At 38.4% G+C, this 25,797-nt stretch overlaps 1 protein-coding gene and 1 non-coding gene across 13 annotated transcripts in view; both read right to left on the bottom strand.

Annotated features, from left to right (window-relative positions):
• DNAH12 (dynein axonemal heavy chain 12) overlaps positions 1–25,797 on the bottom strand; it is a 247,789-nt gene that overhangs the window by 159,028 nt on the left and 62,964 nt on the right. For 11 of the 12 annotated variants that reach the window (XR_012090615.1, XR_012090616.1, XM_073010001.1 and 8 more), the window contains 6 exons: positions 20,722–20,900; positions 15,892–16,027; positions 10,884–11,009; positions 9,800–9,934; positions 8,771–8,964; positions 5,824–6,067 (listed from right to left, as the gene is read on the bottom strand). Coding sequence is in view for 10 of the 12 variants with exons in the window: in XM_073010001.1 (XP_072866102.1) it covers positions 5,824–6,067; positions 8,771–8,964; positions 9,800–9,934; positions 10,884–11,009; positions 15,892–16,027; positions 20,722–20,900 (1,014 nt within the window). In the remaining 2 variants the exon portion in view is untranslated. Of the gene's footprint in view, positions 1–5,823; positions 6,068–8,770; positions 8,965–9,799; positions 9,935–10,883; positions 11,010–15,891; positions 16,028–18,732; positions 19,807–20,721; positions 20,901–25,797 lie in introns of those variants that run through there. The other variant, XM_073010008.1, reaches the window with a different exon arrangement.
• On the bottom strand, positions 7,548–7,654 carry LOC119626083 (small nucleolar RNA U13). The gene has a single exon (XR_005242273.1). It is a non-coding gene; the product is annotated as a small nucleolar RNA U13 (small nucleolar RNA).

The raw sequence follows: 25,797 nt of genomic DNA, 5'->3' as shown, positions 1-25,797 counted from the left end.
AACAAACTGTCTCTCAGACCTCAGTGCAATAAAACTAGAACTCAGAATTAAGAAACTCACTCAAAACTGCTCGACTACATGGAAACTGAACAACCTGCTCCTGAATGACTACTGGGTACATAACGAAATGAAGGCAGAAATAAAGATGTTCTTTGAAACCAATGAGAACAAAGATACAACATGCCAGAATCTCTGGGACACATTTAAAGCAGTGTTTAGAGGGAAATTTATAGCACTAAATGCCCACAAGAGAAAGCAGGAAAGATCTAAAATTGACACCCTAACATCACAATTAAAAGAACTAGAGAAGCAAGAGCAAACACATTCAAAAGGTAGCAGAAGGCAAGAAATAACTAAGATCAGAGCAGAACTGAAGGTGATAGAGCCACAAAAAAACCCTACAAAAAATCAATGAATCCAGGAGCTTGTTTTTTGCAAAGATCAACAAAATTGATAGACTGCTAGCAAGACTAATAAAGAAGAAAAGAGAGAAGAATCAAAAGATGCAATAAAAAATGATAAAGGGAATATCACCACCGACCCCACAGAAATACAAACTACCATCAGAAAATACTGCAAACACCTCTACGCAAATAAACTAGAACACCTAGAAGAAATGGATAAATTCCTAGACACATACACCCTCCCAAGACTAAACCAGGAAGAAGTTGAATCCCTGAATAGGCCAATAACAGACTCTGAAATTGAGGCAATAATTAATAGCCTATCAACAAAAAAAATTCCAGGACCAGATGGATTCACAGCCGAATTCTACCAGAGGTACAAGGAAGAGCTGGTACCATTCCTTCTGAAACTATTCCAATCAATAGAAAAAGAGGGAATCCTCCCTAACTCATTTTATGAGGCCAACATCATCCTGATACCAAAGCCTGGCAGAGACACAACAAAAAAAGAGAATTTTAGACCAATATCCCTGATGAACATCGATGCAAAAATCCTCAATAAAATACTGGCAAACCAAATCCAGCAGCACATCAAAAAGCTTATCCATCATGATCAAGTGCGCTTCATCCCTGGGATGCAAGGCTGGTTCAACATACGCAAATCAATAGACGTAATCCAGCATATGAACAGAACCAAAGACAAAAACCACATGATTATTTCCATAGATGCAGAAAAGGCCTTGACAAAATTCAACAGCCCTTCATGCTAAAAACTCTCAATAAATTTGGTGTTGATGGAACATATCTTAAAATAGTAAGAGCTATTTATGACAAACCCACAGCCAATATCATACTGAATGGGCAAAAACTGGAAGCATTCCCTTTGAAAACTGGCTCAAGACAGGGATGCCCTCTCTCACCACTCCTATTCAACATAGCGTTGGAAGTTCTGGCCAGGGCAATCAGGCAGGAGAAAGAAATAAAGGGTATTCAATTAGGAAAAGAGGAAGTCAAATTGTCCCTGTTTACAGATGACATGATTGTATATTTAGAAAACCCCATCATCTCAGCCCAAAATCTCCTTAAGCTGATAAGCAACATCAGCAAAGTCTCAGGATACAAAGTCAATGTGCAAAAATTACAAGCATTCTTATACACCAATAACAAACAAGCAGAAAACCAAATCATGAGTGAACTCCCATTCACAATTGCTTCAAATAGAACAAAATACCTAGGAATTCAACTTGCAAGGGATGTGAAGGACCTCTTCAAGGAGAACTACAAACCACTGCTCAATGAAATAAAAGAGGACACAAACAAATGGAAGAACATTCCATGCTCATGGATAGGAAGAATCAATATCGTGAAAATGGCCATACTGCCCAAGGTGATTTGTAGATTCAATGCCATCCCCATTAAGCTACCAATGACTTTCTTCACAGAATTGGAAAAAACTACTTTAAAGTTCATATGGAACCAAAAAAGAGCCTGCGTTGCCAAGACAATCCCAAGCCAAAAGAACAAAGCTGGAGGCATCATGCTACCTGACTTCAAACTATACTACAAGGCTACAGTAACCAAAACAGCATGATACTGGTACCAAAACAGAGATACAGACCAATGGCACAGAACAGAGCCCTCAGAAATGATACCACACATCTACAACCATCTGATCTTTGACAAACCTGAAGAAACAAGAAATGGGGAAATGATTCCCTATTTAATAAACAGTGCTGGGAAAACTGGCGAGCCATATGTAGAAAGCTGAAACTGGATCCCTTCCTTACACCTTATACGAAAATTAATTCAAGATGGATTAGAGACTTAAATGTTAGACCTAAAACCATAAAAACCCTAGAAGAAAACCTAGGCAATAACATTCAGGACATAGGCATGGGCAAGGACTTCATGTCTAAAACACCAAAAGCAACGGCAACAAAAGCCAAAATTGAAAAATGGGATCTAATTAAACTAAAGAGCTTCTGCACAGCAAAAGAAACTACCATCAGAGTGAACAGGCAACCTACAGAATGGGAGAAAATTTTTGCAATCTACTCATCTGACAAAGGGCTAATATCCAGAACCTACAAAGAACTCAAACGAATTTATGAGAAAAAAACAAACAACCCCATCAAAAAGTGGGCAAAGGATATGAACAGACAGTTTACAAAAGAAGACATTTATGCAGCCAACAGACAATGAAAAAATGCTCATCATCACTTGTCATCAGAGAAATGCAAATCAAAACCATAGTGAGATACCATCTCACACCAGTTAGAATGGCGATCACTAAAAAGTCAGGAAACAACAGGTATTGGAGAGGATGTGGAGAAATAGGAACACTTTTACACTGTTGGTGGGACTGTAAACTTGTTCAACCATTGTGGAAGACAGTGTGGGGATTCCTCAAGGATCTAGAACTAGAAATACCATTTGACCCAGCCATCCCATTACTGGATATATACCCAAAGGATTATATATTATGCTGCTATAAAGACACATGCACACATATGTTTATTTCAGCACTATTCACAATAGCAAAGACTTGGAACCAACCCAAATGTCCATCAGTGATAGACTGGATTAAGAAAATGTGACACATATACACCATGAAATACTATGCAGCCATAAAAAAGGATGAGTTAATGTCTTTTGTAGGGACATGGACGCAACTGGAAACCATCATTCTCAGCAAACTATCACAAGAACAGAAAACCAAACACCGCATGTTCTCGCTCATAGGTGGGAATTGAACAATGAGAACACTTGGACACAGGAAGGGGAATATCACACACTGGGGCCTGTCATGGGGTGGGGGGAGGGTGGATGGATAGCATTAGGTGATATACCTAATGTAAATGACAAGTTAATGGGTGCAGCACACCAACATGGCACATGTATACATATGTAACAAACCTGCACGTTGTGCACATGTGCCCTAGAACTTAAAAAAATTAAAAATAAATAAATAAATAAAATCATATACATTGTATGCTACAGTTTATCTAAAAAGATAGAAGGATAAGAATACATATTTGCATTGTTATATATGTAATAAAACTCTGGAACTATACACAAGAAGGTAATAACATTGATCACTTGAGTTATACAGGTGAGAAACATGAGGAGACTTTTCAGATATATCTTTCTATATTTTTTAGACCATGCAAGTATATTCAACATTGAAAATAATTTTTAAGTTAAAAAAAAAATCAGGCAGTCATGGAATCTCTGAGATGACTAGACATAGACAGGAACAGTGCTTGCATCCAAGCACAGAGTTTGCACTCTGGGCATGTTGACAGTGGAAATTTAAGGATGTATTACTGACTGTCAAAAAAACTGTTCTTATTCTCTCTTTATAAATGAGAGAACCAAGGCACAAGTGGCTAAATATCTTGCTCAAGGTATGCCACTGCCAAGTGGAGAACTGTGTTATAACTAAGCAATGTGGTTCCAAATCCTTCCCAATAAACTGTTACCCTGTGTTGCTGTACTTAGTGTAGACTAAGTGGTCTGCCCCAGTAAATTTATGCCCTTTTTTTTTTTTGAGACAGGGTCTCACTCTGTTGTGCCCAGGAGTGTGGCGGTATAATCATAGCTCACTGCAACCTCAAACTTGCACCTCAGCCTCCCAAGTAGCTGGGTCTTCAGGTGCAGCTGAATTCTTTTTTACCATGCCTGGCTAATTTTTTATTTTTTGTAGAGGTAGGGTCTCACTATATTAGCCAGGCTGGTCTTGAACTTCTGGCCTCAAATCATCCTCTTACCTTGGCCTCCCAAAGCACTGGGATTACAGGTTACAGGTGTCATCCACTACACCCAGCCTGCTTCCAAACCTTTCTATTTCTCTTCATTAGCACTTGATGATGAGAATAGCTCTATCAAGCCTTTCTTGAGTAATTTCGGAGTCTTGCTCTGTTGCCCAGACTGGGCATGCAGAGGCATGATCTCAGCTCACTGCAACCTCCGCCTCCTGGGTTCAAACGATTCTCCTCCCTCAGCCTCCCGAGTAACTGGGATTATAAGTATGTACCACCATGCTCAACTAACTTTTGTAATTTTAGTAGAGATGAGTTTTCACCATATTGGCCAGGCTGGTCTCTAACTCCTGACCTCAGGTGATCTGCCCACCTCAGCCTCCCAAAGTGCTGGAATTACAGGCATGAGCCACCGTGCCTGGCCTTGAGTAATTCTTAAGATTCAGAATCCATAGGTCAACAATTTATCTGGACTCAAAAGCCTTCATCTAAGCATTTTGCAAATGCTAAAATTTTTTAATGTATTCATCTAGAAAAAATAGTTATAACCTCACTTCAAAGTTTGGATTATGCTTAATTAATGGTAGGCTATTTATTCTGTTTGTTTAGTTTTGTTATACTAAATTATAAACAATGGTGTACTCTTCCTATTTTCAGGAAGTATGCAATCTGCCCTAATAGATCTAAGCAATCTTCTGCTGCCTTTCTTGGGCCAGAGGAACTCTTTCCCCCAGTTTTGCCAGATCTGGCTTTATATGTATATTCTCCTTGATCTGCTCCAAATATGGCTGCCATTCACCACCCAACCAGCCTTTCCTACGCTCCATAGCGGTGCTTCATGATGAGGAGCTAAAGTTGTGGGAATGAGACACCAAAACATCAAAGATGCAAAAAGATGTAATTTGAAAGATGAGAGGAATAAAGTGCCCTCTCTTGCCCTTACCTCTTCCTCCCAAAACCCATCACTCAGCTCTGTCACAAATACCCACGCCTAGGACAGAGGTAGGAGTGAGTCAGAGCTTGACCAAGAGGCTGAGGCATAGCAGAGGAATTTAAAATCTTATTTTTTCTGATTGTTTCTCCTCAGTACCTTCATTTGGCCATACTCCTTTGATTACAGGTGACAGAGACCCAATTCATTAGCAAAATGGGAAGAAATAGTGTCTTCTTCTTGAGCCTACGAGTCTGAGGCTGCAGGGAGCTATGACTGTGCCACTGCACTCCCGCCTGCGCAACAGAGTGAGACCTTATCTAAAAAGTAATAATAATAGGCCAGGTGTGGTGGCTCATGCCTGTAATTCCAGCACTTTGGGAGGCCAAGGTGGACAGATTGCTTGAGCACAGGAGTTCAAGACCAGCCTGGGTAACACAGCAAAATCCCGTTTCTTCAAAAAAATTAGCCAGGCATGGTGGCTGTATTACCAGCTACTCAGGAGGCTGATGTGGGAGGATCACTTGAGCCCAGGAGGTGGCAGTGGCAGTGAGTCACCACTTCACTCCAGCCTGGCCAACAGAGCAAGACCTGCCTCAAAAACTATTAATAATAATAAATAATAAACATGTAAAACCAGAAGATAGGCTTTATAATTCATATATTAGGCAACAGAAAAGTTGAGAAGATAGCTATAATATTAAAATGTTATTATATACATTTATACCCTAAAAGCTTTTATCTGTTCCATGACTGTACTGCACATAGTAAGAGTAGGATTCTCTTTTGGTTCTTCTTCAATTTTCTCTTCTTCCAAAGACCGTTTTCTTGCTGCCTTTCTTTTTTCTTGCAATTCTTTCTTTAGCTTCATTTGGAAAAACTTTAGTGTCTTAAAAATTTCTCGGGAAAACTCTTCCACATCAGCCTCCATGCTTTCCCCGTTGAGGTCCAAAAACCCTCCATCCATCCACCTGAATTGAAAGAAAAAATATTATTAAACTCAGACTTTTGGAGTTTGAAGGGGCCTTAGAGATCCTTTAGGCTAGACCCCTTGTTTTAAGAGAGAAAAATGAGGGCAAGAGCTGTTAACAGTTTTTCTCAGGCACCCAAGTAGAGCTGATGGTAGAAAGACAGAACTAAAATAATCATTTTGACTATGCTGCATGTGCTAAAATATGTATCAGATTATAAATGGATGACTAACAGTACCCAAATAAAATGCAGATTCACATTACAGAAATGCAAATCAAACCACAATGAGAGACCATCTCCCATCAGCCAGAATGGCTATTATTAAAAAGTAAAACAAAAAAACAAAAAACAGATGCTGTGGAGAAATGGGAATGCTTATACACTGTTGCACTGTTGGTGGGACTGTAAAGTAGCTCAGCCACTGTGGAGAGTAGTTTGGAGATTTTTCAAAGAACTTAAAACAGAACTACCATTTGACCCAGTAATCCCATTACTGGGTATATACCCAAAAGAAAATAATCATTCTACCAAAAAGACACATGTACTTGTCTGTTCATCGCAGCACCATTCGCAATAGCAAAGACATGGAGTCAACCTAGGTGCTCATCAACAATGGATTGAATAAAAAAAATTGGGTACGGCCGGGCGCGGTGGCTCAAGCCTGTAATCCCAGCACTTTGGGAGGCCGAGACGGGCGGATCACGAGGTCAGGAGATCGAGACCATCCTGGCTAACCCGGTGAAACCCCGTCTCTACTAAAAAAAAATACAAAAAACTAGCCGGGCGAGGTGGCGGGCGCCTGTAGTCCCAGCTACTCGGGAGGCTGAGGCAGGAGAATGGCGTGAACCCGGGAGGCGGAGCTTGCAGTGAGCAGAGATCCGGCCACTGCACTCCAGCCTGGGCGACAGAGCGAGACTCCGTCTCAAAAAAAAAAAAAAAAAAAAAAAAAATTGGGTACATATACACCATGGAATACAATGCAACCTTAAAAAAGAATGAAATCATGCCCTTTGCAGCAACATGGATGCAGCTGAAGGCCATTATCCTAAGCAAATTAATGCAGGAACAGAAAACCAAATACCTCATTTTCTCACTTTGAAGTGGGAGCTAAGCCCTGGGTATGCATGGACACAGAGATGGGAACAACAGACACTGGGGACTACTAGAGGTGGGAGAGAGGGAGGGGAGCAAGGGCTGAAAAACTACCTATTAGGTGCTATGCTCACTACCTGGGAGATAGGATCATTTTTACCCCAGATCTCAGTGTCATGCAATATACCCATGAAACAAACCCGCACATGTTTCTGAATCTAAAATAAAAGTTGAAATTATAAAACAAAAATAAAAATAAAATGCGGATTTGACTCCATACTTCTAATTTTGGGGGTAAACATTAGTGAAATTAATCTATTGCATTAAAAAGGGAATTGACTCTCAGAAACCAAAATGAAAACTCATATATTATATATACATTTTTCATGTCAGAAGGGTAATGTGCTGACATTGTAACAACGTTTGAGGGAGGCCACACCTCTCACACATGAGCATGAAAATCCAATCATTATGCTCATAAACCAGAAAAGGATCTCAGATATTGTATTAGTAAGGTTAGTGGGACCTTAGCAGCACTGGATGCTTCTCCTATATGGTACCTGATTCTCTTTCAAATGGACATGTAAATCCTCCTTTTTTTTTTTTTTATTTTATTATTATACTTTAAGTTCTAGGGTACATGTGCATAATGTGCAGGTTTGTTACATATGTATACTTGTGCCATGTTGCCTAGCTGCACCCATCAACTCGTCAGCACCCATCAACACGTCATTTACATCAGGTATAACTCCCAATGCAATCCCTCCCCCCTCCCCCCTCCCCATGCTAGGCCCCGGTGTATGATGTTCCCCTTCCCGAGTCCAAGTGATCTCATTGTTCAGTTCCCACCTATGAGTGAGAACATGCGGTGTTTGGTTTTCTGTTCTTGTGATAGTTTGCTAAGAATGATGGTTTCCAGCTGCATCCATGTCCCTACAAAGGACACAAACTCATCCTTTTTTATGGCTGCATAGTATTCCATGGTGTATATGTGCCACATTTTCTTAATCCAGTCTGTCACTGATGGACACTTGAGTTGATTCCAAGTCTTTGCTATTGTGAATAGTGCCGCAATAAACATATGTGTGCATGTGTCTTTATAGCAGCATGATATATAATCCTTTGGGTATATACCCAGTAATGGGATGGCTGGGTCATATGGTACATCTAGTTCTAGATCCTTGAGGAATCGCCATACTGTTTTCCATAATGGTTGAACTAGTTTACAGTCCCACCAACAGTGTAAAAGTGTTCCTATTTCTCCACATCCTCTCCAGCACCTGTTGTTTCCTGACTTTTGAATGATCGCCATTCTAACTGGTGTGAGATGGTATCTCATTGTGGTTTTGATTTGCATTTCTCTGATGGCCAGCGATGATATCCAGAACCTACAAAGAACTCCAACAAATTTACAAGAAAAAAACAAACAACCCCATCAAAAAGTGGGCAAAGGATATGAACAGACATTTCTCAAAAGAAGACATTCATACAGCCAACAGACACATAAATCCTACTTTTAAACACTTAACCAAAAAAAAAAAAAATCAATTTATATTTTACAAACTCTTTTCTGTCATTTGCTTGATTTTTATTACATTACCAGCAATTACCGTTTTTCTGATCGTTGCCACTTCAAAACAAAATTAAAAAACTTCTGATAGGGCTCAATGTTAACTTTTAATTTATCCAGTTCAGGATATTTTGTCAATTCCCACTTGAAAAGTTCCTCTTCTTTATTGATAAACTGCACTGCTTCTTCAGATTCCTGAACACGTTTTTGTAGTTGTCTTACATCTGTCACGTACTGAAAGCAAATAATTTTTTGTCTTAAGAAATATTCAAGTAATGTTACAAAAATAAAATCATATGATACTGTGTACAATATGTCCTTGCATTTATACAACAACTTTATTTTTAGGCTGGAGTGCAGTGGCATGATCTGGGCTCACTGCAACCTCCGCCCCCCTGGTTCAAGCGATTCTCCCACCTCAGCCTACGGAGTAACTGAGACTACAGATGCCGAACACCACGCCTAGCAAATTTTTGTATTTTTAGTAGAGACGGGGTTTTGCCATGTTGGCCAGGCTGGTCTCGAACTCCTGACCTCAGGTGATCTGCCCACCTCTGCCTCCCAAAGTGCGGGGATTACAGGAGTGAGCCACTGTGCCCAGCCTATACAGCAATTTTAAATATTAACTTCACAACATAACTATGACTGAGAGCAAAAGGTATGATGATGTCTACTCTACAAATAGACAACTAAGTCACAAGAAAGACAACATAGCTCCAGTTCTGGGCCTAAGAGTCAGGTCTTTGTTTGCCAGCCTGGGCAACATGGCAAAACCCCATCTCTACAAGAAAATACAAAAAATTAGCCGGGCATGGTGGCACACGCCTGTTAGTCCAAGCTACTCAGGAGGCTGAGACTACATATAAAGTGTTTAAATAAATATTTATGTATTTTACTATATATAAATATATTACATAAATATATATGTATCTATGTAATATATAGAAAAATATATAGAGTAAACATAAAAAAGTAAACTGGCATTTGTCTATATTTTTAAATTTATGTTAACATGCCCTGTATGACTCTATGGGCTGGCCATAGCTATTGTCTTATATATTTATCAGACCTGTTGCATGCGCTCCAGCTCTGCAAATTCTGTAAACTCTTCCATGCGGCGTGATTCCTTTTCTATTTCCAAAATAAGTTTCTCTCTCTTGGCCATTAGTTCATTTTCTTTTTTATGTTTAGCATTCTCAATTAGCTTTTTAAAAGACAATTTAATCATGTTAGTTAATCTGTAACAAAGAATTACCAAGTCAGAAATCTAAATACTGTGTATAATCATAAAAACCATCAGAGAAGTAAAAATGAGCACAAAAATAAAACAATGTCTATAATTATTGATATAAAAATGCAAAGAATAATAAACCACACACAAAAACATTCCTCAATCTCCAAAGTGACTTTAACAACTTGTATTCATTAATTAAAATTTATTTTAATTTATTTATTTAACAGATTATGGGATAATAATAAAATTACCATCTATTGAGCATGTGCCATGTATCAAGAACTATTAAATACCTTACCTATATTATTACTAGTATTATTATTCTCATTTCAGAGAAGAGAAATTGAATCCTACGGAAGTCATGTTCATGTTCACAAAATCATAAAAATCCAAATCTGGATTAGAATCTTGGTTTATCTGATTGAAGGCCACGCTTTTTATTACAATACCATCTTACCTCCCAATTCAGGATAAACTGGTTTATATTAGGACTTTTTCAATATCTGAAATACATTCAGTCTGATATAAAATTGTAAATCTTATCACTGTGATATTGAACTATTTAATTTCTCTGAGTCTCATATTTCTCATCTATGAAATGGAAGAAATGGGAGCACATGGGATTTTTATGAGTTAAATAATTGAATAAATGGAAAGCATTTTCTCAGTTAAGTGCTTCTATTATTAATTTATATAATAGTTCTGACTTTCTAAATGTCAGCCCCACTACTTACCAGACCTTGTGAGTTAAGCCTAACAGCTTGTCTTAAGCCTAGAGGGCCATAAGTGTGGCCAGTCTCAAACTCATATTGACACAAAAAATTACTTTTAAAGATAGATGGCCAGTAGATATGAAAATCAAATCTGAATGATGTGCTCGAAATGTCAAAATACAAAAAAAAATGAAAAATATATTTACCTCATCATTTTCATCAAAGATGGGATTAATTTTCTTAGGCCACATGAGGACAGTTGCATTTAAAGCTAAGTCTTCTTGAGGAAATAGAAAAACATCTAAAAAGTAACTCATTTGGCGTTTAGATTCCTACGAAAGAAACTCTGGATATAATATGTCATATAGAAAATCTAAGTCATTACGAAAAAGAGAACAACAATCTCTAATAATTTTTCAGATTGAAATTTGACTCAGATTATAAACTGATATTTTACATATCACCCAAACCAGACGGGTATTTCAATAGCTACAGTATTTATCTTGCTTCATGCCACATAATTGTATACTTTTATGCTAGAAACAAGGCTTTTAAAAAGTTTTCACTTGCAGTTGATTTAACATAAAGGAACTTTTGGTCCTCCCTTGTTTATGACTGAAAAACGTAATTAAATCTTCAGCAATCCTTTAACTTTGATTTTAAAGGATTTTAAATTATTTTATTCTTATAAATTTTTTTATTTTTGTATCTTTGATGACAATGATTTTAGTATCTTTTGTTTTGTATCTTCAGTGACATCACCACCATTTTTGCCTACTTCGCACATTGCTGTACGCAATAGTCCAGAATATTATGGTTTGTAATCGTTCAGAAAGAGTTGGAGGTGAGTAGGCCGGGTACAGTGGCTCACACCTGTAATCCCAGCACTTTGGGAAGCCGAGGGAGGTGGATCACCTGAGGTCAGGAGTTACAGACCAGCCTGGCCAACATGGTGAACCTCCATCTCTACTAAAAATACAAAAATTAGCCAGGCGTGATGACGCACGCCTGTAGTCCCAGCTACTCGGAGGCTGAGGCAGAAGAATTGCTTGAACCCAGGAGGCAGAGGTTGCAGTGGGCCGAGATCGTGCCACTGCACACCAGCCTGGGCGACAGAGTGAGACTCCGTCTCAAAAAAAAAAAAAAAAGGAGGTGAGTTGCAAAGAAAAAAAACTCTTAAAACAATAGATTTATCTGAGTAGAGAGATTGAATATTTTTACCCTCTATATCTTTCATTGTTCTATAAGCTGTACTGTAGCACTAATTTTTAAGAACTGAAATACAGATTCAAAGGCAAATTTAAGGTTTTTGATTTTATATTATATGTATGTATTTTATATATTATATATCATATAGATATAAAATTATGTATTGAAAATAACATTAAATATGTATTTTGTACATTCTATATATTTTATATTATGTATTGAAAATAACATTAAATATGTATTTTGTACATTCTATATATTTTATATATACAATGCACATAGAAATAAAACTTTAAAATAAAAAACGATCCATGTAATTCATTATACTAACAGATTAAAGAGAAAAAGCATATGATCACCACAATACATGCAAAAAAGGCATGTAGTGAAATTCAAAGTTCACTCATACTAATTTTTCTTTTCAAAAAACCTAATAGCACATCAGCAATAAAAGGGAATTCATTAATCTGGCAAAAGTACCTGTATAAAACCTACGACAAATGTCATACTTAATAGTGAAATATTCCCAGCACTTTGGGAGGCTGAGACGGGCGGATCATGAGGTCAGGAGATCGAGACCATCCTGGCTAACAGGGTGAAACCCTGTCTCTACTAAAAAATACAAAAAATTAGCCGGGCGAGGTGGCGGGCGCCTGTAGTTCCAGCTACTCGGGAGGCTGAGGCAGGAGAATGGCGGGAACCCGGGAGGCAGAGCTTGCAGTGAGCTGAGATCTGGCCACTGCACTCCAGCCTGGGCGACAGAGTGAGACTCCGTCTCAAAAAAAAAAAAAAAAAAGAAAGCTTTCCCCTTAAGGTTGGGATAAAGATGGGAAAACTGTCATCCACTGCTATTCAACATTGTACTAGAGTCCCAGACAGTCCACTGTTGCAAAGAAAATAAACAAAGTTTTGCAAATGTGTAACATTTGGTCATGAAAAACAAAACTGTCATTATTTGCAAGTTATATAATGAATGGTACATGCAGACATTCCAAAATAATCTTCAGATAAAGTATTAAAATTAAGAAGAGAAATTTAAAATATATAAAAATAGTAAAGTTAAATTTTTTTTTTTAGAGACGGAGTTTCACTCTTTTTGCCCAGGCTGGAGTGCAATGGTGCAATCTCGGCTCACTGCAACCTCCGCCTCCCAGGTTCAAGTGATTCCCTTGCCTCAGCCTCCCAAGTAGCTGGGATTACAGGCATGTGCCACCACGCCCGGCCAACTTTTTGTATTTAGTAGAGATGGGGTTTCACCATGTTGGTCAGTCTGGTCTCGAACTTCTGACCTCAGGTGCTCCACCTACCTCCGCCTCCCAAAGTACTGGGATTACAGGCATGAGCCACTGCGCATGGCCTAAAGTTCAAAGTTTTAAATAGAAAATGTTGAAAGAAAAATTGAATGATGGGTATTAAATTAATATATAAAAATACATTTTGGCAGAGCATGGTGGCTCACGCCTGTAATCCCAGCACTTTGGGAGGCCAAGTCGGGCGGATCATGAGGTCAAGAGATGGAGACCATCCTGGCCAACATAGTGAAACCCCGTCTCTACTAAAAATACAAAAATTAGCTGGGCGTGGTGGTGCTAGCTGGGCATGGTGGCACGTGTCTGTAGTCCCAGCTACTCGGGAGGCTAAGGCAGGAGAATCTCTTGAACCCAGGAGGCAAAGGTTGCAATGAGCTGGGATTGCACCATTGTACTCCAGCTTGGTGACAGAGTGAGACTCTGTCAAAAAAAAAATAAACAAAAAAAGGCCAATGGAACAGAACAAGCTGCCTCAAAACAGATCTATACATATATGGACACAGTGGGGATGGTCTCTTCAGTAAATGTGTAATTGCTCATCTATATGGGAAAATATTTAAATTGGACCTCACATTATTTACAGAAATAAATTTTCAGGATTGAAACCTAAATCTGAAAAGCAAATCTAAACAGCTTCTAGAAAAGGGTGGAAGAAAAATATCTTTGAACCAAGGTAGCACAGGATTTCTTAAACAAAATACAGAAAGCACTAGGTATAAAATAAAAGATTGCTCCTTTTAACTGCATTAAAATTAAGGCAACATGGCAAGACCTTGTCTCCAATAGAAAAGAAAGAAAGAAAGGAAGAAAGGAAGAAAAGAGAGAGAGAGAAAGAGGAAGGAAGGAAGGAAGGAAGGAAGGAAGGAAGGAAGGAAATAAAAAATTCCTCCATTTATTATAAAATAAAAGATTGCTTCATTTAACTGCATTAAAATTAAAGACTTCTGTTCATCAAAAACACCATTAAAAAATTAAATTACAGAGTGGATAAAAAGATACCTAATAATATATTTAAAATTACTACATTGAACTGTACACTTAAAAATGGTTAAAATGGTAAATGTTGTGTTATGTTTATTTTGCCACTCTTTAACTGCTACAAATCAATAAGGAAAAGGTACATAACCCAAAAAATAAACAAGCAAAATATATGTACTATCATTTCACAAAAGAGGCACTCCAAATGGCCAATAAGCATATGAAAAGTGTTCAAATTCATTTCTTTTTAGGAAAATGCAAATTGAAAATACCATAACTTTCACCCAATAGACTGGCAAAATTTAAACCATCTCACAACTGCAAGTAAGAATGTTAAAATAATAGACATTTTGTGCACTGCTAATAGGAGTCTAAAACTGGAACTACTTAGAAAAGAATTTTGCCTTAATTAGTAAAGGTGAAGAAAAGCATATCCTATAACACCTGGAAGAAATGAATGAATGTGTGCACTGGGATACATGTATAAAAATGTTCCCAGAAGCATTGCCAGTAATACCAGAAGCAGAAATAACCAAATATCCAGAACAGTGAAATTTTTAAAATAAATTATTGTATACAATGTGGAATGGATACAATATGGAATGGAATACTAGACAGCAATGAAAATCAGCTAAAGTTAAGGAACAATGACATTAGTAACATAACATTGATGAGAGGCAAAAGAATATAAATAGTATGATTCCCTTTATATAAAGACCAAAATCAGAAGAAATTAACTATATTGATCAGAAAGACATGTTTAAGTTGTACAACTATAAAAAAGAACAAGGAAGTAATTACTATAAAAATCAGAATTGGCCAGGTGCAGTGGCTCATGCCTGTAATTCCAGCACTTTGGGAGGCCGAGGTGGGCGGATCATAAAGTCAGGAGTTCGAGACCAGCCAGGTCAATATGGTGAAGCCCAATCTCTACTAAAAATACAAAAATTCTCCGGGCATGGTGGCGGGTGCCTGTCGTCCCAGCTACTCGGGAGGCTGAGGCAGGAGAATCACTTGAACCCAAGAAGCAGAGGTTGCAGTGAGCCGAAATCTTGCCACTGCACTCCAGCCTGGGCGATAGAGTGAGACTCCATCTCAAAAAAATAAAAAATAAAAAATAAAAAATCAGAATGCTGCTAACATCCAGAAGACGAGGGATTATGATGCGTTTCTAGTGGGTCAGCAAGGTTCTATTTATTTTCCTATGTGGCAATTACTGGCAGTTTACTTTAGAACATTCTAAATTGTACAGTTTGTGTTTTATATAATTTTGGTATATGTGTTGTTTAACATTTTTTAAAGTTTTTTAAACAAAGAATAAGAGTGAAATATAGGTAAATTGGTACATAATCTTGTGCTGGAAAAGGTATAAGCATACGATTAAATGTAGAAACTATAAAAAAATTTTTTTTAATCTATATTGTTTAAGGACATACACACAATTGGTGAAACTAAAGAAATTCAAAGCTATGATTACTGTAAAAATCAACTGCTAATCTCTAGAGGAGGACAGAGGAGAAGGAGAGGCCTGGCGATCAGAAAGTTATATGCAGAGTCCTAGGGTGCTGACAATATCCTATTTCTTGACCTAGGTGGTGGCAATATAACCACTCAATTTACAACTACTTGTGTAACTATATATTTTACACATCTTCACTATGAATATCATATTTCACAATGAAAACAAACCAAAATATGTAAATTAAAAGTTTCTTACCTGGATCCTTAAAATCAACTCTTCGATTCCTGCAGTCCGGGCTTTTTCTACATAAGATATCAGATCCATCATCTCTTCTGTTGTTTCAGGGACTTTTAATGCATGTTCTTTAATTGCTTCAAATTCACTGCAAATACTGACATAAAACTCCACCTTAATAGACTGATGTTAATTAATGTTATATCATATTCAATAAATGTGTGTTATGATGATTATTATAAAATAAGAACGGCCAGGAGTGGTGGCTCACGCCTGTAAGCCCAGCACTTTGGGAGGCCGAGGGGGGAGGATCATGAGGTCAGGAGATCAAGACCATCCTGGCTAACACGGTGAAGCCCTATCTCTACTAAAAATACAAAAAAATTAGCCGGGTGTGGTGGTGGGTGCCTGTAGTCCCAGCTACTTGGGAGGCTGAGGCAGGAGAATGGCGTGAACCCGGGAGGTGGAGCTTGCAGTGAGCTGAGATGCACCACTGCACTCCTGGGCAACAGAGCAAGACTCCATCTCAAAAAAATAAAAAATAAAAAAATAAGAACTATGATATCCTAAAAATAATTGCTCAATTCACGAAATTACCTTAAAAATATTTAAGCTTGGCCAGGTACAGTGGCTCACACCTGTAAACATAGCACTTTGAGAGGCCAAGGCAGGCAGATCACTTGAGCTCAAGAGTTCAAAAACAGCCTGTGCAACATGGTGAAATCCTGTCTCTACAAAAAGGATACAAAAATTATCTGGGCCTGGTGGCACATGCCTGTAGTCCCAGCTACTTGGGAAGCTGAGGCAGGAGGATCACTTGAGCCTGGGAGGTTGAGCTGCAGTGAGCCATGATTGCACACTGCACTCCAGGCTGGGTGACAGAGTGAAGCACTGTCTCAAAAAAAAAAAAAAAAAAATTAAGCTTATCTGCTATAACTCAATATATACTATACATCAATAAAACCTATAAAATTAAGGTAATAATTTCATGCAAAATTATGGCATATTAGAAAAAATTTTAGCGACCTCTTCAACTCTCTTAAATACCCAGGTAACATTCATCTTTCTGGATTGTTGTAAAACAATAATGAATGTAAAGGATCTAGCATATAGTACACTCTATTTACTGATAACATAATCATTAATATAATCATTAGTTTTTTTATTATTATTAGTGCCTCTTGTGAAACATGACAGTACAGCAAGTAAACAGATCACCCCTTATACATAGTTTCTTTAATTAACTGTTCTCTTAGAATATCCCATGTAGGATATGAGCCTAGATATCCTACAGCATTATTGAACTAAAGTTACATTTCATAGAATTATTTTCTGAGCTTTAAAATATCTGGGCCAAACTAATCTTTGATAAAGCATATAAAAACATAAATTGGGGAAAGGACACCCTATTCAATAAATAGTGCTGGGAAACCTGAATAGCCACAGGATCCCCATCTCTCACCTTATACAAAAATCACCTCAAGACGGATCAAAGACTTAAATCCAAGACCTGAAACCATAAAAATTCTAGAAAATAACATCGGAAAAAAGCTCCTGGACATTGGCCTAGGCAAAGAATTCATGACTAAGCCCTCAAAAGCAAACACAACAAAAACAAAAATAAATAAATGGGACCTAATTAAACTGAAAAGCTTCTGCACAGCAAAAGAAATAATCAGCAGGGTAAACAGACAACCCACAGAGTGGGAGAAAATATTTGCAAACTCTTCCTCCAACAAAAGACTAGTATCCAGAATCCACAATGAACTCAAACAAATCTGCAAGGAAAAACCAAATAATCTCATCAAAAAGTGAGCAAAGGACATGAATAGGCATTTCTCAAAAGAAAACAGACAAACAGCCAACAAACCGATGAAAAAATGCTGAACATAACTAATCATCACGGAAATGCAAATTAAAACCACAATGAGATACCACCTCACTCCTGCAGAAATGGCCATAATTTTCAAAAAACAATAGATGTTGGCATGCATGTGGTGAAAAGGGAACATTTAAACTGCTTGTGAGAATGTAAATTAGTACAACCACTATGGAAAACAGTATTGAGATTCCTTAAAGAACTAAAAATAGAACTACCATTCAATCAAGCAATCCCAAAGGAAAAGAAGTCATTATATGAAAAAGATATCTGCACAAGCATGTTTATTAGCAGCACAGTTCACAATTGCAAAGATACGGAACCAACCTAAGTGCCCATTGACCAATGAGTGGATAAAGAAAATGTGGTATATAGACACCATCAAATACTACTTAGCCATAAAAAGGAATGAAATAATGTCCTTTGCCATAATTTGGATGGAGCTGGAGGCCATTATTCTTTTTTCTTTTTTCTAAGACAGAGTCTCACTCTGTTGCCCAGGCTAGAGTGCAGTGGTGCAATACACCACAACCTCCACCTCCCAGGTTCAAGCCATTCTCCTGCCTCAGCCTCCCGAGTAGCTGGGATTATAGGCATGTGCCACCACGCTTGGCTAATTTTTGTATTTTGAGTAGAGATGGGGGTTTCACCATGTTTGCCAGGCTGGTCTTGAACTCCTGACCTCGTGATCCACCTGCCTTGGCCTCCCAAAGTGGTGGGATTACAGGCATGAGCCACCGCACCCAGCTGGAGGTCATTATTCTAAGTGAAGTAACTCAGGAATGGAAAACCAAATATTGTATATTCTCATAAGTGGGAGCTAAGCTATGAGGATGCAAAACAGCAATACAATGGACTTTGGGGACTCGGTGTGGGGAAGGCTGAGAGGGAGGTGAGGGTTAAAACACTACATATTGGTACAATGTACACTGCTTGGGTGATGGATACGCTAAAATCTCAGAAATCACCACTAAAGAACTTACCTACGAGGCGCGGTGGCTCATGCCTGTAATCCCAGTACTTTGGGAGGCCCAGGCGGGTAGATCACTTGAGGTCAGAAGTTCCAGCCTGACCAGCATGGTGAAACCCCGTCTCTACTAAAAATACAAAATTAGCCAGGCATGGTGGCACACACCAGTAGTCCCAGCTATTTGGGGGGCTGAGGCAGGAGAATAGCTTGAACCTGGGAGGCAGCGGTTGCAGTGACACTCGATCTCAAAAAAAAAAAAAAAAAAAAGGAATTTACCCATGTAACCAAATCACTTATACCCCCCAAAACTATTGAAATTTTAAAAATTAAATTAATTTTTTCTTTAAGAAAAAAATAACTACCCCAGACACAGAGGCTCACGCTTGTCACCCCAGTACTTTGGGAGGCTGAGGTAGGAGGATCTCTTGACTCCAGGAGGTTGAAATCAGCCTGGGCAACATGGCAAAACCATGTCTCTATTAAAAATTTTTTTTTAATTTGAAGTTAGAAATCTGTATTGTCATGCTATTACTAGAAATATCAGGAAAAAACATGTAAAAACAAAGTGTAAAAGAGGTAAATGATTTTTTAGTTCATGCAGGAATTTGGAGAAATATGTGAGAAATTATACTTGCTCATTCACTCATTTAATAAATAGCTAAGTACCTACAATATGCTAAGGAAAATTCTAAACATTGTAAACATAGCAGTAAATGAGACCCTGCCCTCATAAAGCTGGTATTGAAACTGAGGGGAGAGACAAAAGCACACAAATATGTACTCTGTTAGGTAGCAAAAAAAAATGCTGGCCAGGTGCGGTGGTTCATGCCTATAATCCGAGCACTTTGGGAGGCCGAGGCAGGCGGATCACGAAGTCAGGAGAGCGAGACCATCCTGGCTAACATGGTGAAACCCCATCTCTACTAAAAATACAAAAACAAATTAGGCGGGCATGGTGGCAGGCGTCTGTAGTCCCAGCTACTCAAGAGGCTGAGGCAGCAGAATGGCGTGAACCTGGGAGACGGAGGTTGCAGTGAGCCGAGATCGCGCCACCGCACTCCAGCCTGGGCGACAGAGCAAGACTCCGTCTCAAAAAAAAAAAAAAAAAAAAATGCTGAGGATCCCTTGAGCCCAGGAATTCAAGGCTGCAGTGAGCTGTAATTGTGCTACTGCACTTCGGTCTGGGCATTATAGTGAGACCCTGTCTCTAAAGAAAAAAAAAAAAAAAAAGCTATGAAGAAAAATAAAGCACCATGAAAGGAAAAAGAATGATGGAGTGTCAAGAAGAAGCCGCTATTTTACACAGAGGGGCCAGAGAAGGCCTTTCCAGGGAGGTGATACTCAAGATGAGGGAAAAAACAAATGAGTTGTCAAATACCAGGAAAAGAGATTCCAGGAAGAAAAAACAGCAAGGCCATAAGGTGGTAATAAGCTTGACATACTTTAGGAATGGCAAACGAAGTTGAAGTGGTGAGCATAAATCAGATAATGTAGGACTTTATAGTTAATTATTGAATATCAGAAATACAGGAGGAATGTGGCCAGGCACAGTGGCCCACACCTGTAATTCCAACACTCTGGGAGGCTGAGATGGGAGGATCACTTGAGTCCAGGAGTTTGAGAGCAGCCTAGGCAACATGGCCAAGACCTTATCTCTAATAGAAGGAAAGGAAAGGAAGGGAAGGGAAGGGGAAGGGGAAGGGGAAGGGGAAGGGAAGGGGAAGGGGAAGGGGAAGGGAGGGGAATGAGAAGGGAGAACTATTCGTTACTGGGCTTAATACCTGAATGACGAAATGATCTGCATTTAAAAAGGTATCAAACAGTATCAAACAAAAAGAAGCAAGCCCAACGGGACTACAAAGGCACCTCTATAGGAGGCAGCTATGGAGAAAAAGTTGTAAGTACTTACATATTTTAAGCTTTTGTTTTTAAACAGGAATTACTTTAGCAAAGTATTTCTTTTAGCCATATAATTCTGAGTTTGGGAATTAATTCTACTTACCGTTCATTTTCTTTTCTATATTTTGAAGCTATGTCATTTAATAATATGTTTGCAAAGGCTTTTGCTTTATTTGTCAGGCCTATCTTCAAATCTTCACAATCCAAACGCACCATAGGGTAATGAATCCACTGAGGCAAAAGCATTATTTCTGAGGCAAGACTGAAAAATTTTTCTATAAACTTGAAAAAAAGTGTTCAAATGAAAAAAACATTTAGAACTTTCAGTGATTTTTATAATATTGTATTGTTATGAGTCTTAATTATATAATATAAATACAACTTTATTTTTTGCTAAGTGACTAAAATTTTTTCCCTTGTTTCATACATATTTTTTCACCTATTCTTTCATTAAGGAATTTGCCAATCTACCAGTAAATATCGAATACGATACCATTCACAGTATCAAAATCTGAACATATCACAAGGTAAAATTTCCCTCAATAATTATTTCTTAAAACTATCCCCAGAGTCAACCCATTTCTCTGTTTAGAAACAAACATATATCATGTAACAATTTGCATAGTGGATAAATATTTGCTTTTGCCATTACTGATAGCTCATTAAAGATTCTATTTTTTTCACTTTACATCCACATGGTCAAGGATTCTAATTCAATCTTTAGGAAAAAAAAAAAAAAAAAATATATATATATATATATATAAGGAACTTATTGGTTTTTGTTAAAATACTCCAAGCCAGGCAAGATGGTTTGGGCCTATAATCCCAGCTACTCTTAGGAGGCTGAGGTGGGAGGACTGCTTGAGTTTAAGGTTGCAGGCAGCTATGATGGCACCCTGCATTTCATGCTGGGTGACAGTGTAAGACCCTATCTGTTAACAAAATGGTAATAATAATCCAGCAACAGATGCTCTGCAATTACCAAGATCCAAGATATTGGAATGTATGTCAACTTCTTAGTACCCAAACACTGGGGTAATTTTTTAAAATTAAACAAAGTAGTATCAAGAAAATCTGACAAGATATGTTGTACTTGGTAAAAGTGAAACACACTTACCAACTTTGGACTAACTTTGACTTAATTTCACAATCCACCTTTAATGTTTCTATCTGCCTTCCTTCTCACTCGATCTCCACTCTCTACCAAAATGGCCTATTCCTTTTATTCTTCCTTCAGGAGAACTTTTCTTTATGTTTCTCTCTCTCAATGCTGTCCTATTTTTCTAGAGTATCTAGGATGTGGTGAATTGGGTTTAAATTTTTCAGTGTTCAAGGGGGAAGATAATAATTAATTGATTCAAAGACTGTCTTAAGCACCTGCCTTGTTCTTGGTTGGAAATACACCAAATAAGGCCAGGCACGGTGACTCACGCCTGTAATCCCAGCACTCTGGGAGGCTGAGGCGGGTGGATCACCTGAGGTCAGGAGTTCGAGACCAGCCTGGCCAACATGGTGAAACCCCGTCTCTACTAAAAATACAAAAATTAGCTGGATGTGGTGGCACATGCCTGTAATCCCAGCTACTCAAGAGGCTGAGAATCGCTTGAACCTGAGAGGTAGAGGTTGCAGTGAGCCGAGATCACACCACCGCACTCCAGCCTGGAAGACACAGCAAGACCCTATCTCAAAAAAAAAAAAAAAAAAAAAAAAAAAAAAAATTCCATCAAATAAAGGGTAGACAGAACTCATGGCATTGAAAAAAGATGAATATGGATAAATTTTACCATGATGAAAGAAGAAAAACACAAAAGAATATATACAGTGTGATACTTTTCATACGAACTTACCATGGACAAAACTAAACTATATTATTTAAGTATACAGACATAGGTGGTAAAACCATAAAGGAAAGCGAGAAATGTCAGGATAATAGTTACCAATAAAGACAGAAGAAAGTTATAATTGGGGAGAGGCACGTGGTGGCTTCTGGGTGTTGCAAAATTCTCATTCTTAAGCTACGTGGTTATTACCACCTAGGTTATAATTACCTGTCTATACATATGTACTATGTATGTTATATTTCACAATTATATTAAATTTTTTCATGGAACATTTTAAACATACAAAAATAAACAAAATGTACCCATCATCCAGTTTCAACAATTAGCAACTCATCACCAACCTTTTTTTAACTATACTCCTAACCACTCCCCTGTCCTGTTTTATTTTTACACAAATCACAAGCATCCTATAAATTCATCTGTATAAGCCAGGCATGATGGCTCATGCCTGTAGACTCCCAGCATTTTGGGAGACTGAGTCAGGAGGATTGCTTGAAGCCAGGAGTTCGAGATCAGCCTGAGCAACAAACTGAACCCCCTATCTCTACAAAAAAAAAAAAAAAAATTTTTTTTAATTAGCCTTTCAGCTTGGGTAACATGGTAAAACCCCATCTCTACAAAAAATACAAAAATTAGCCAGGTGTTGTGGTGCGTGCCTGTAGTCTCAGCTATTCAGGAGGCTAAGGTGGGAGGATCACTTGAGCCCAGAAGGCAGAAGCTGCGTTTAGCCATGATCACACCACTGCTCTCCAGCCTGAGTGACTGAGACTCTGCATGAAAAAAAAAAAAAAAAATTAGACGGGCATGGTGGAATATGCCTTTAATCCTTGCTACTTAGGAGGCTGAGGTAAATGATCATTTGATCCCAGGAACTTGAGGCTGCATTGAGCTATGCTCACATCACTGCACTCCAGTCTGGACAACAGAGACCCTGTCTCTAAAAAAATAAATTAAATAATAAGCCAGGCGTGGTGGCCCATGCCTGTAATCCCAGCACTTTAGGAGGCTGAGGTGGGCGGAGCACCTGAGGTCAGGAGTTCAAGACCAGCCTGATCAACATGGAGAAACCCCTTCTCTACTAAAAATACAAAATTAGCCGGGCGTAGTGGCGCATGCCTGTAATCCCAGCTACTCAGGAGGCTGAGACAGGAGAGTCGCTTGAACCCAAGAGGTGGAGGTTGTGGTGAGCCGAGATTGCACCATTGCACTCCAGCCTGGGCAGCAAGAGTGAAACTTGGTCTCAATAAATAAATAAATAAATAAATAAATAAATAATAAATAAATAAGTTCATCTGTACGGATGTTATAGTTCATCATTCTTAAATTTCCCCCCAAATAGGCATACTAACCACAACTATAGTATATCAGAAACTGACAAACAAATCCAGGAATATGTTACTAAATCTAAAAGTAAATTTTCAAATAGTTATATAAACTATCCCAAAATTATTACAAAATTCTAGAAAATGTCACTACAAAATAATAGACCTAAGGAAATAATCATTTTAAAAGTTAAGGAGGTGGGGTGCAGTGGCTCACACCTGTAATCTTTGCATTTTGGGAGGCTGAGGCAGGTGGATCATGATCAGGAGGTTGAGACCATCCTGGCCAACATGGTGAAACCCTGTCTACTAAAAATACAAAAATTGTCCAGGTGTAGTGGTGGGCACCTGTAGTCTCAGCTACTCAGGAGGCTGAGGCAGGAGAATCGCTTGGGCCCAGGAGGCGGGGCTTGCAGTGAGCCGAGATGGCGCCACTGCACTCAGCCTGGGCGACAGGGCGAGACTCTTTTTTGTCTTAAAACAAAAAAAACAAAAAAACAAAAACAAACGGAAAAAAACTTTAATGAAACATATGCTTGGTCTTGATATTTAGGGCTTATAGATACTACAGGTTATACCCAGGCCACAAAAAATTTAGCTGGTAATTTATAGAACATTTATTCTGTCTATTCTCTGCATAGCACTGTATTGAAATATATGGTAAAATACAAATGAAAGAGAATACAGTTGGCCCTCTGTATCCATGGGTTCCACATCTGCAGATTCAACTAATGGCAAATTGAAAATATTTGAGAAAAGCCATAAAAATAACAATAAAATAATTCAAATAAAAAACAATACAGTATAACTCTTTATATAGCATTTATGTTGCATTAGGTATTATAAGTAATCTAGAGATAGTTTAAAGTATACCAGAGGATGTGCATAAATTATATGCAAATACTACACCATTTTATATGAGACTTGAGCATCTGCAGATTTTGATATCTATAGACGGGTCCTAGAACAAATACCTGCAGCTACCAAAAGACAACTATATGCCATCTCTGAATTTGTGAAAGTAATTATGCATTTATGCATTCACAAAATAGTTTCATGAAACCATAAAAGCCAAATAAGGTAAAAAGTATGCATAGTAGAAAAAAACCCATAGTCATCTCAATAGATGCCAAAAAAGCATTAAACAAACTGGTCTAAAGGTAGTGAGTTATCTCATTTGATTGCTCACAGTTAATCACAGATCAAACTGCTTGTTCTACTCTTTCCCCCTTTCTCACTATTGGGTACTTGACCAGTCAAAAAAGAAAAAAAAAAAAAAAAGCATATAACGAAACCCAACACTCTTTCATGGTAAAACCACAAACTAGGAATAGAAGAGAACATCCTCAACTTTCATAAGGCATGTCTAGGAAAAACCTACAACTAACATTATACTTAATGATGAAAAAATGAACATTTCCCTCTAAGATCAAGAACAAGATAAGGGACAGGCGCAGTGGTTCATGCTTGTAATCCCAGAGCTTTGGGAGGCTGAGGCAGGAGGATCACTTTCATCCAGGAGTTTGAGACCAGCCTGAGCAACATAGTGAGACCCCATCTCTACAAAAAATACAAAAATTAGCTGGGTGTGATGGCACACACCTATTGTTCCAGCTACTTGGGAGGCTGAGGTGGGAAGATGGCTTGAGCCTGGGAGATCAAGGCAGCAGTGAGCAAGGTTCTACCACTGCACTCCAGTCTGGATAACAGAGTGAGACCTTGTCTAAAAAAAAAAAAAAAGAACTTGTACTACATTGGCTGGGCACGGTGTCTCACGCCTATAATCCTGGCACTTTAGGAGGCTAAGGTGCATGGATTACTTGAGCCCAGGAGTTTGAGACCAACCTGGGCAACATAGTGAGACCTTGTCTCTACTAAAAACAAAAAAATAACTTAGCTAGACGTGGTGGTGGTGGTCTGTGCCTGTAGTCCCAGATACTTAGGAGGCTGAGGTGGGAGGATCACTGGAGTCTCGGAGGTTGAGGCTGCAGTGAGCTGAGATCACATCACTGTACT

The sequence above is a fragment of the Chlorocebus sabaeus genome, chromosome 22, assembly GCF_047675955.1.
Source record: "Chlorocebus sabaeus isolate Y175 chromosome 22, mChlSab1.0.hap1, whole genome shotgun sequence".
NCBI lineage: Eukaryota > Metazoa > Chordata > Mammalia > Primates > Cercopithecidae > Chlorocebus > Chlorocebus sabaeus.
Note: the sequence above shows the minus strand (reverse complement) of the source record. Positions and strands in the feature narration are given on the sequence as shown.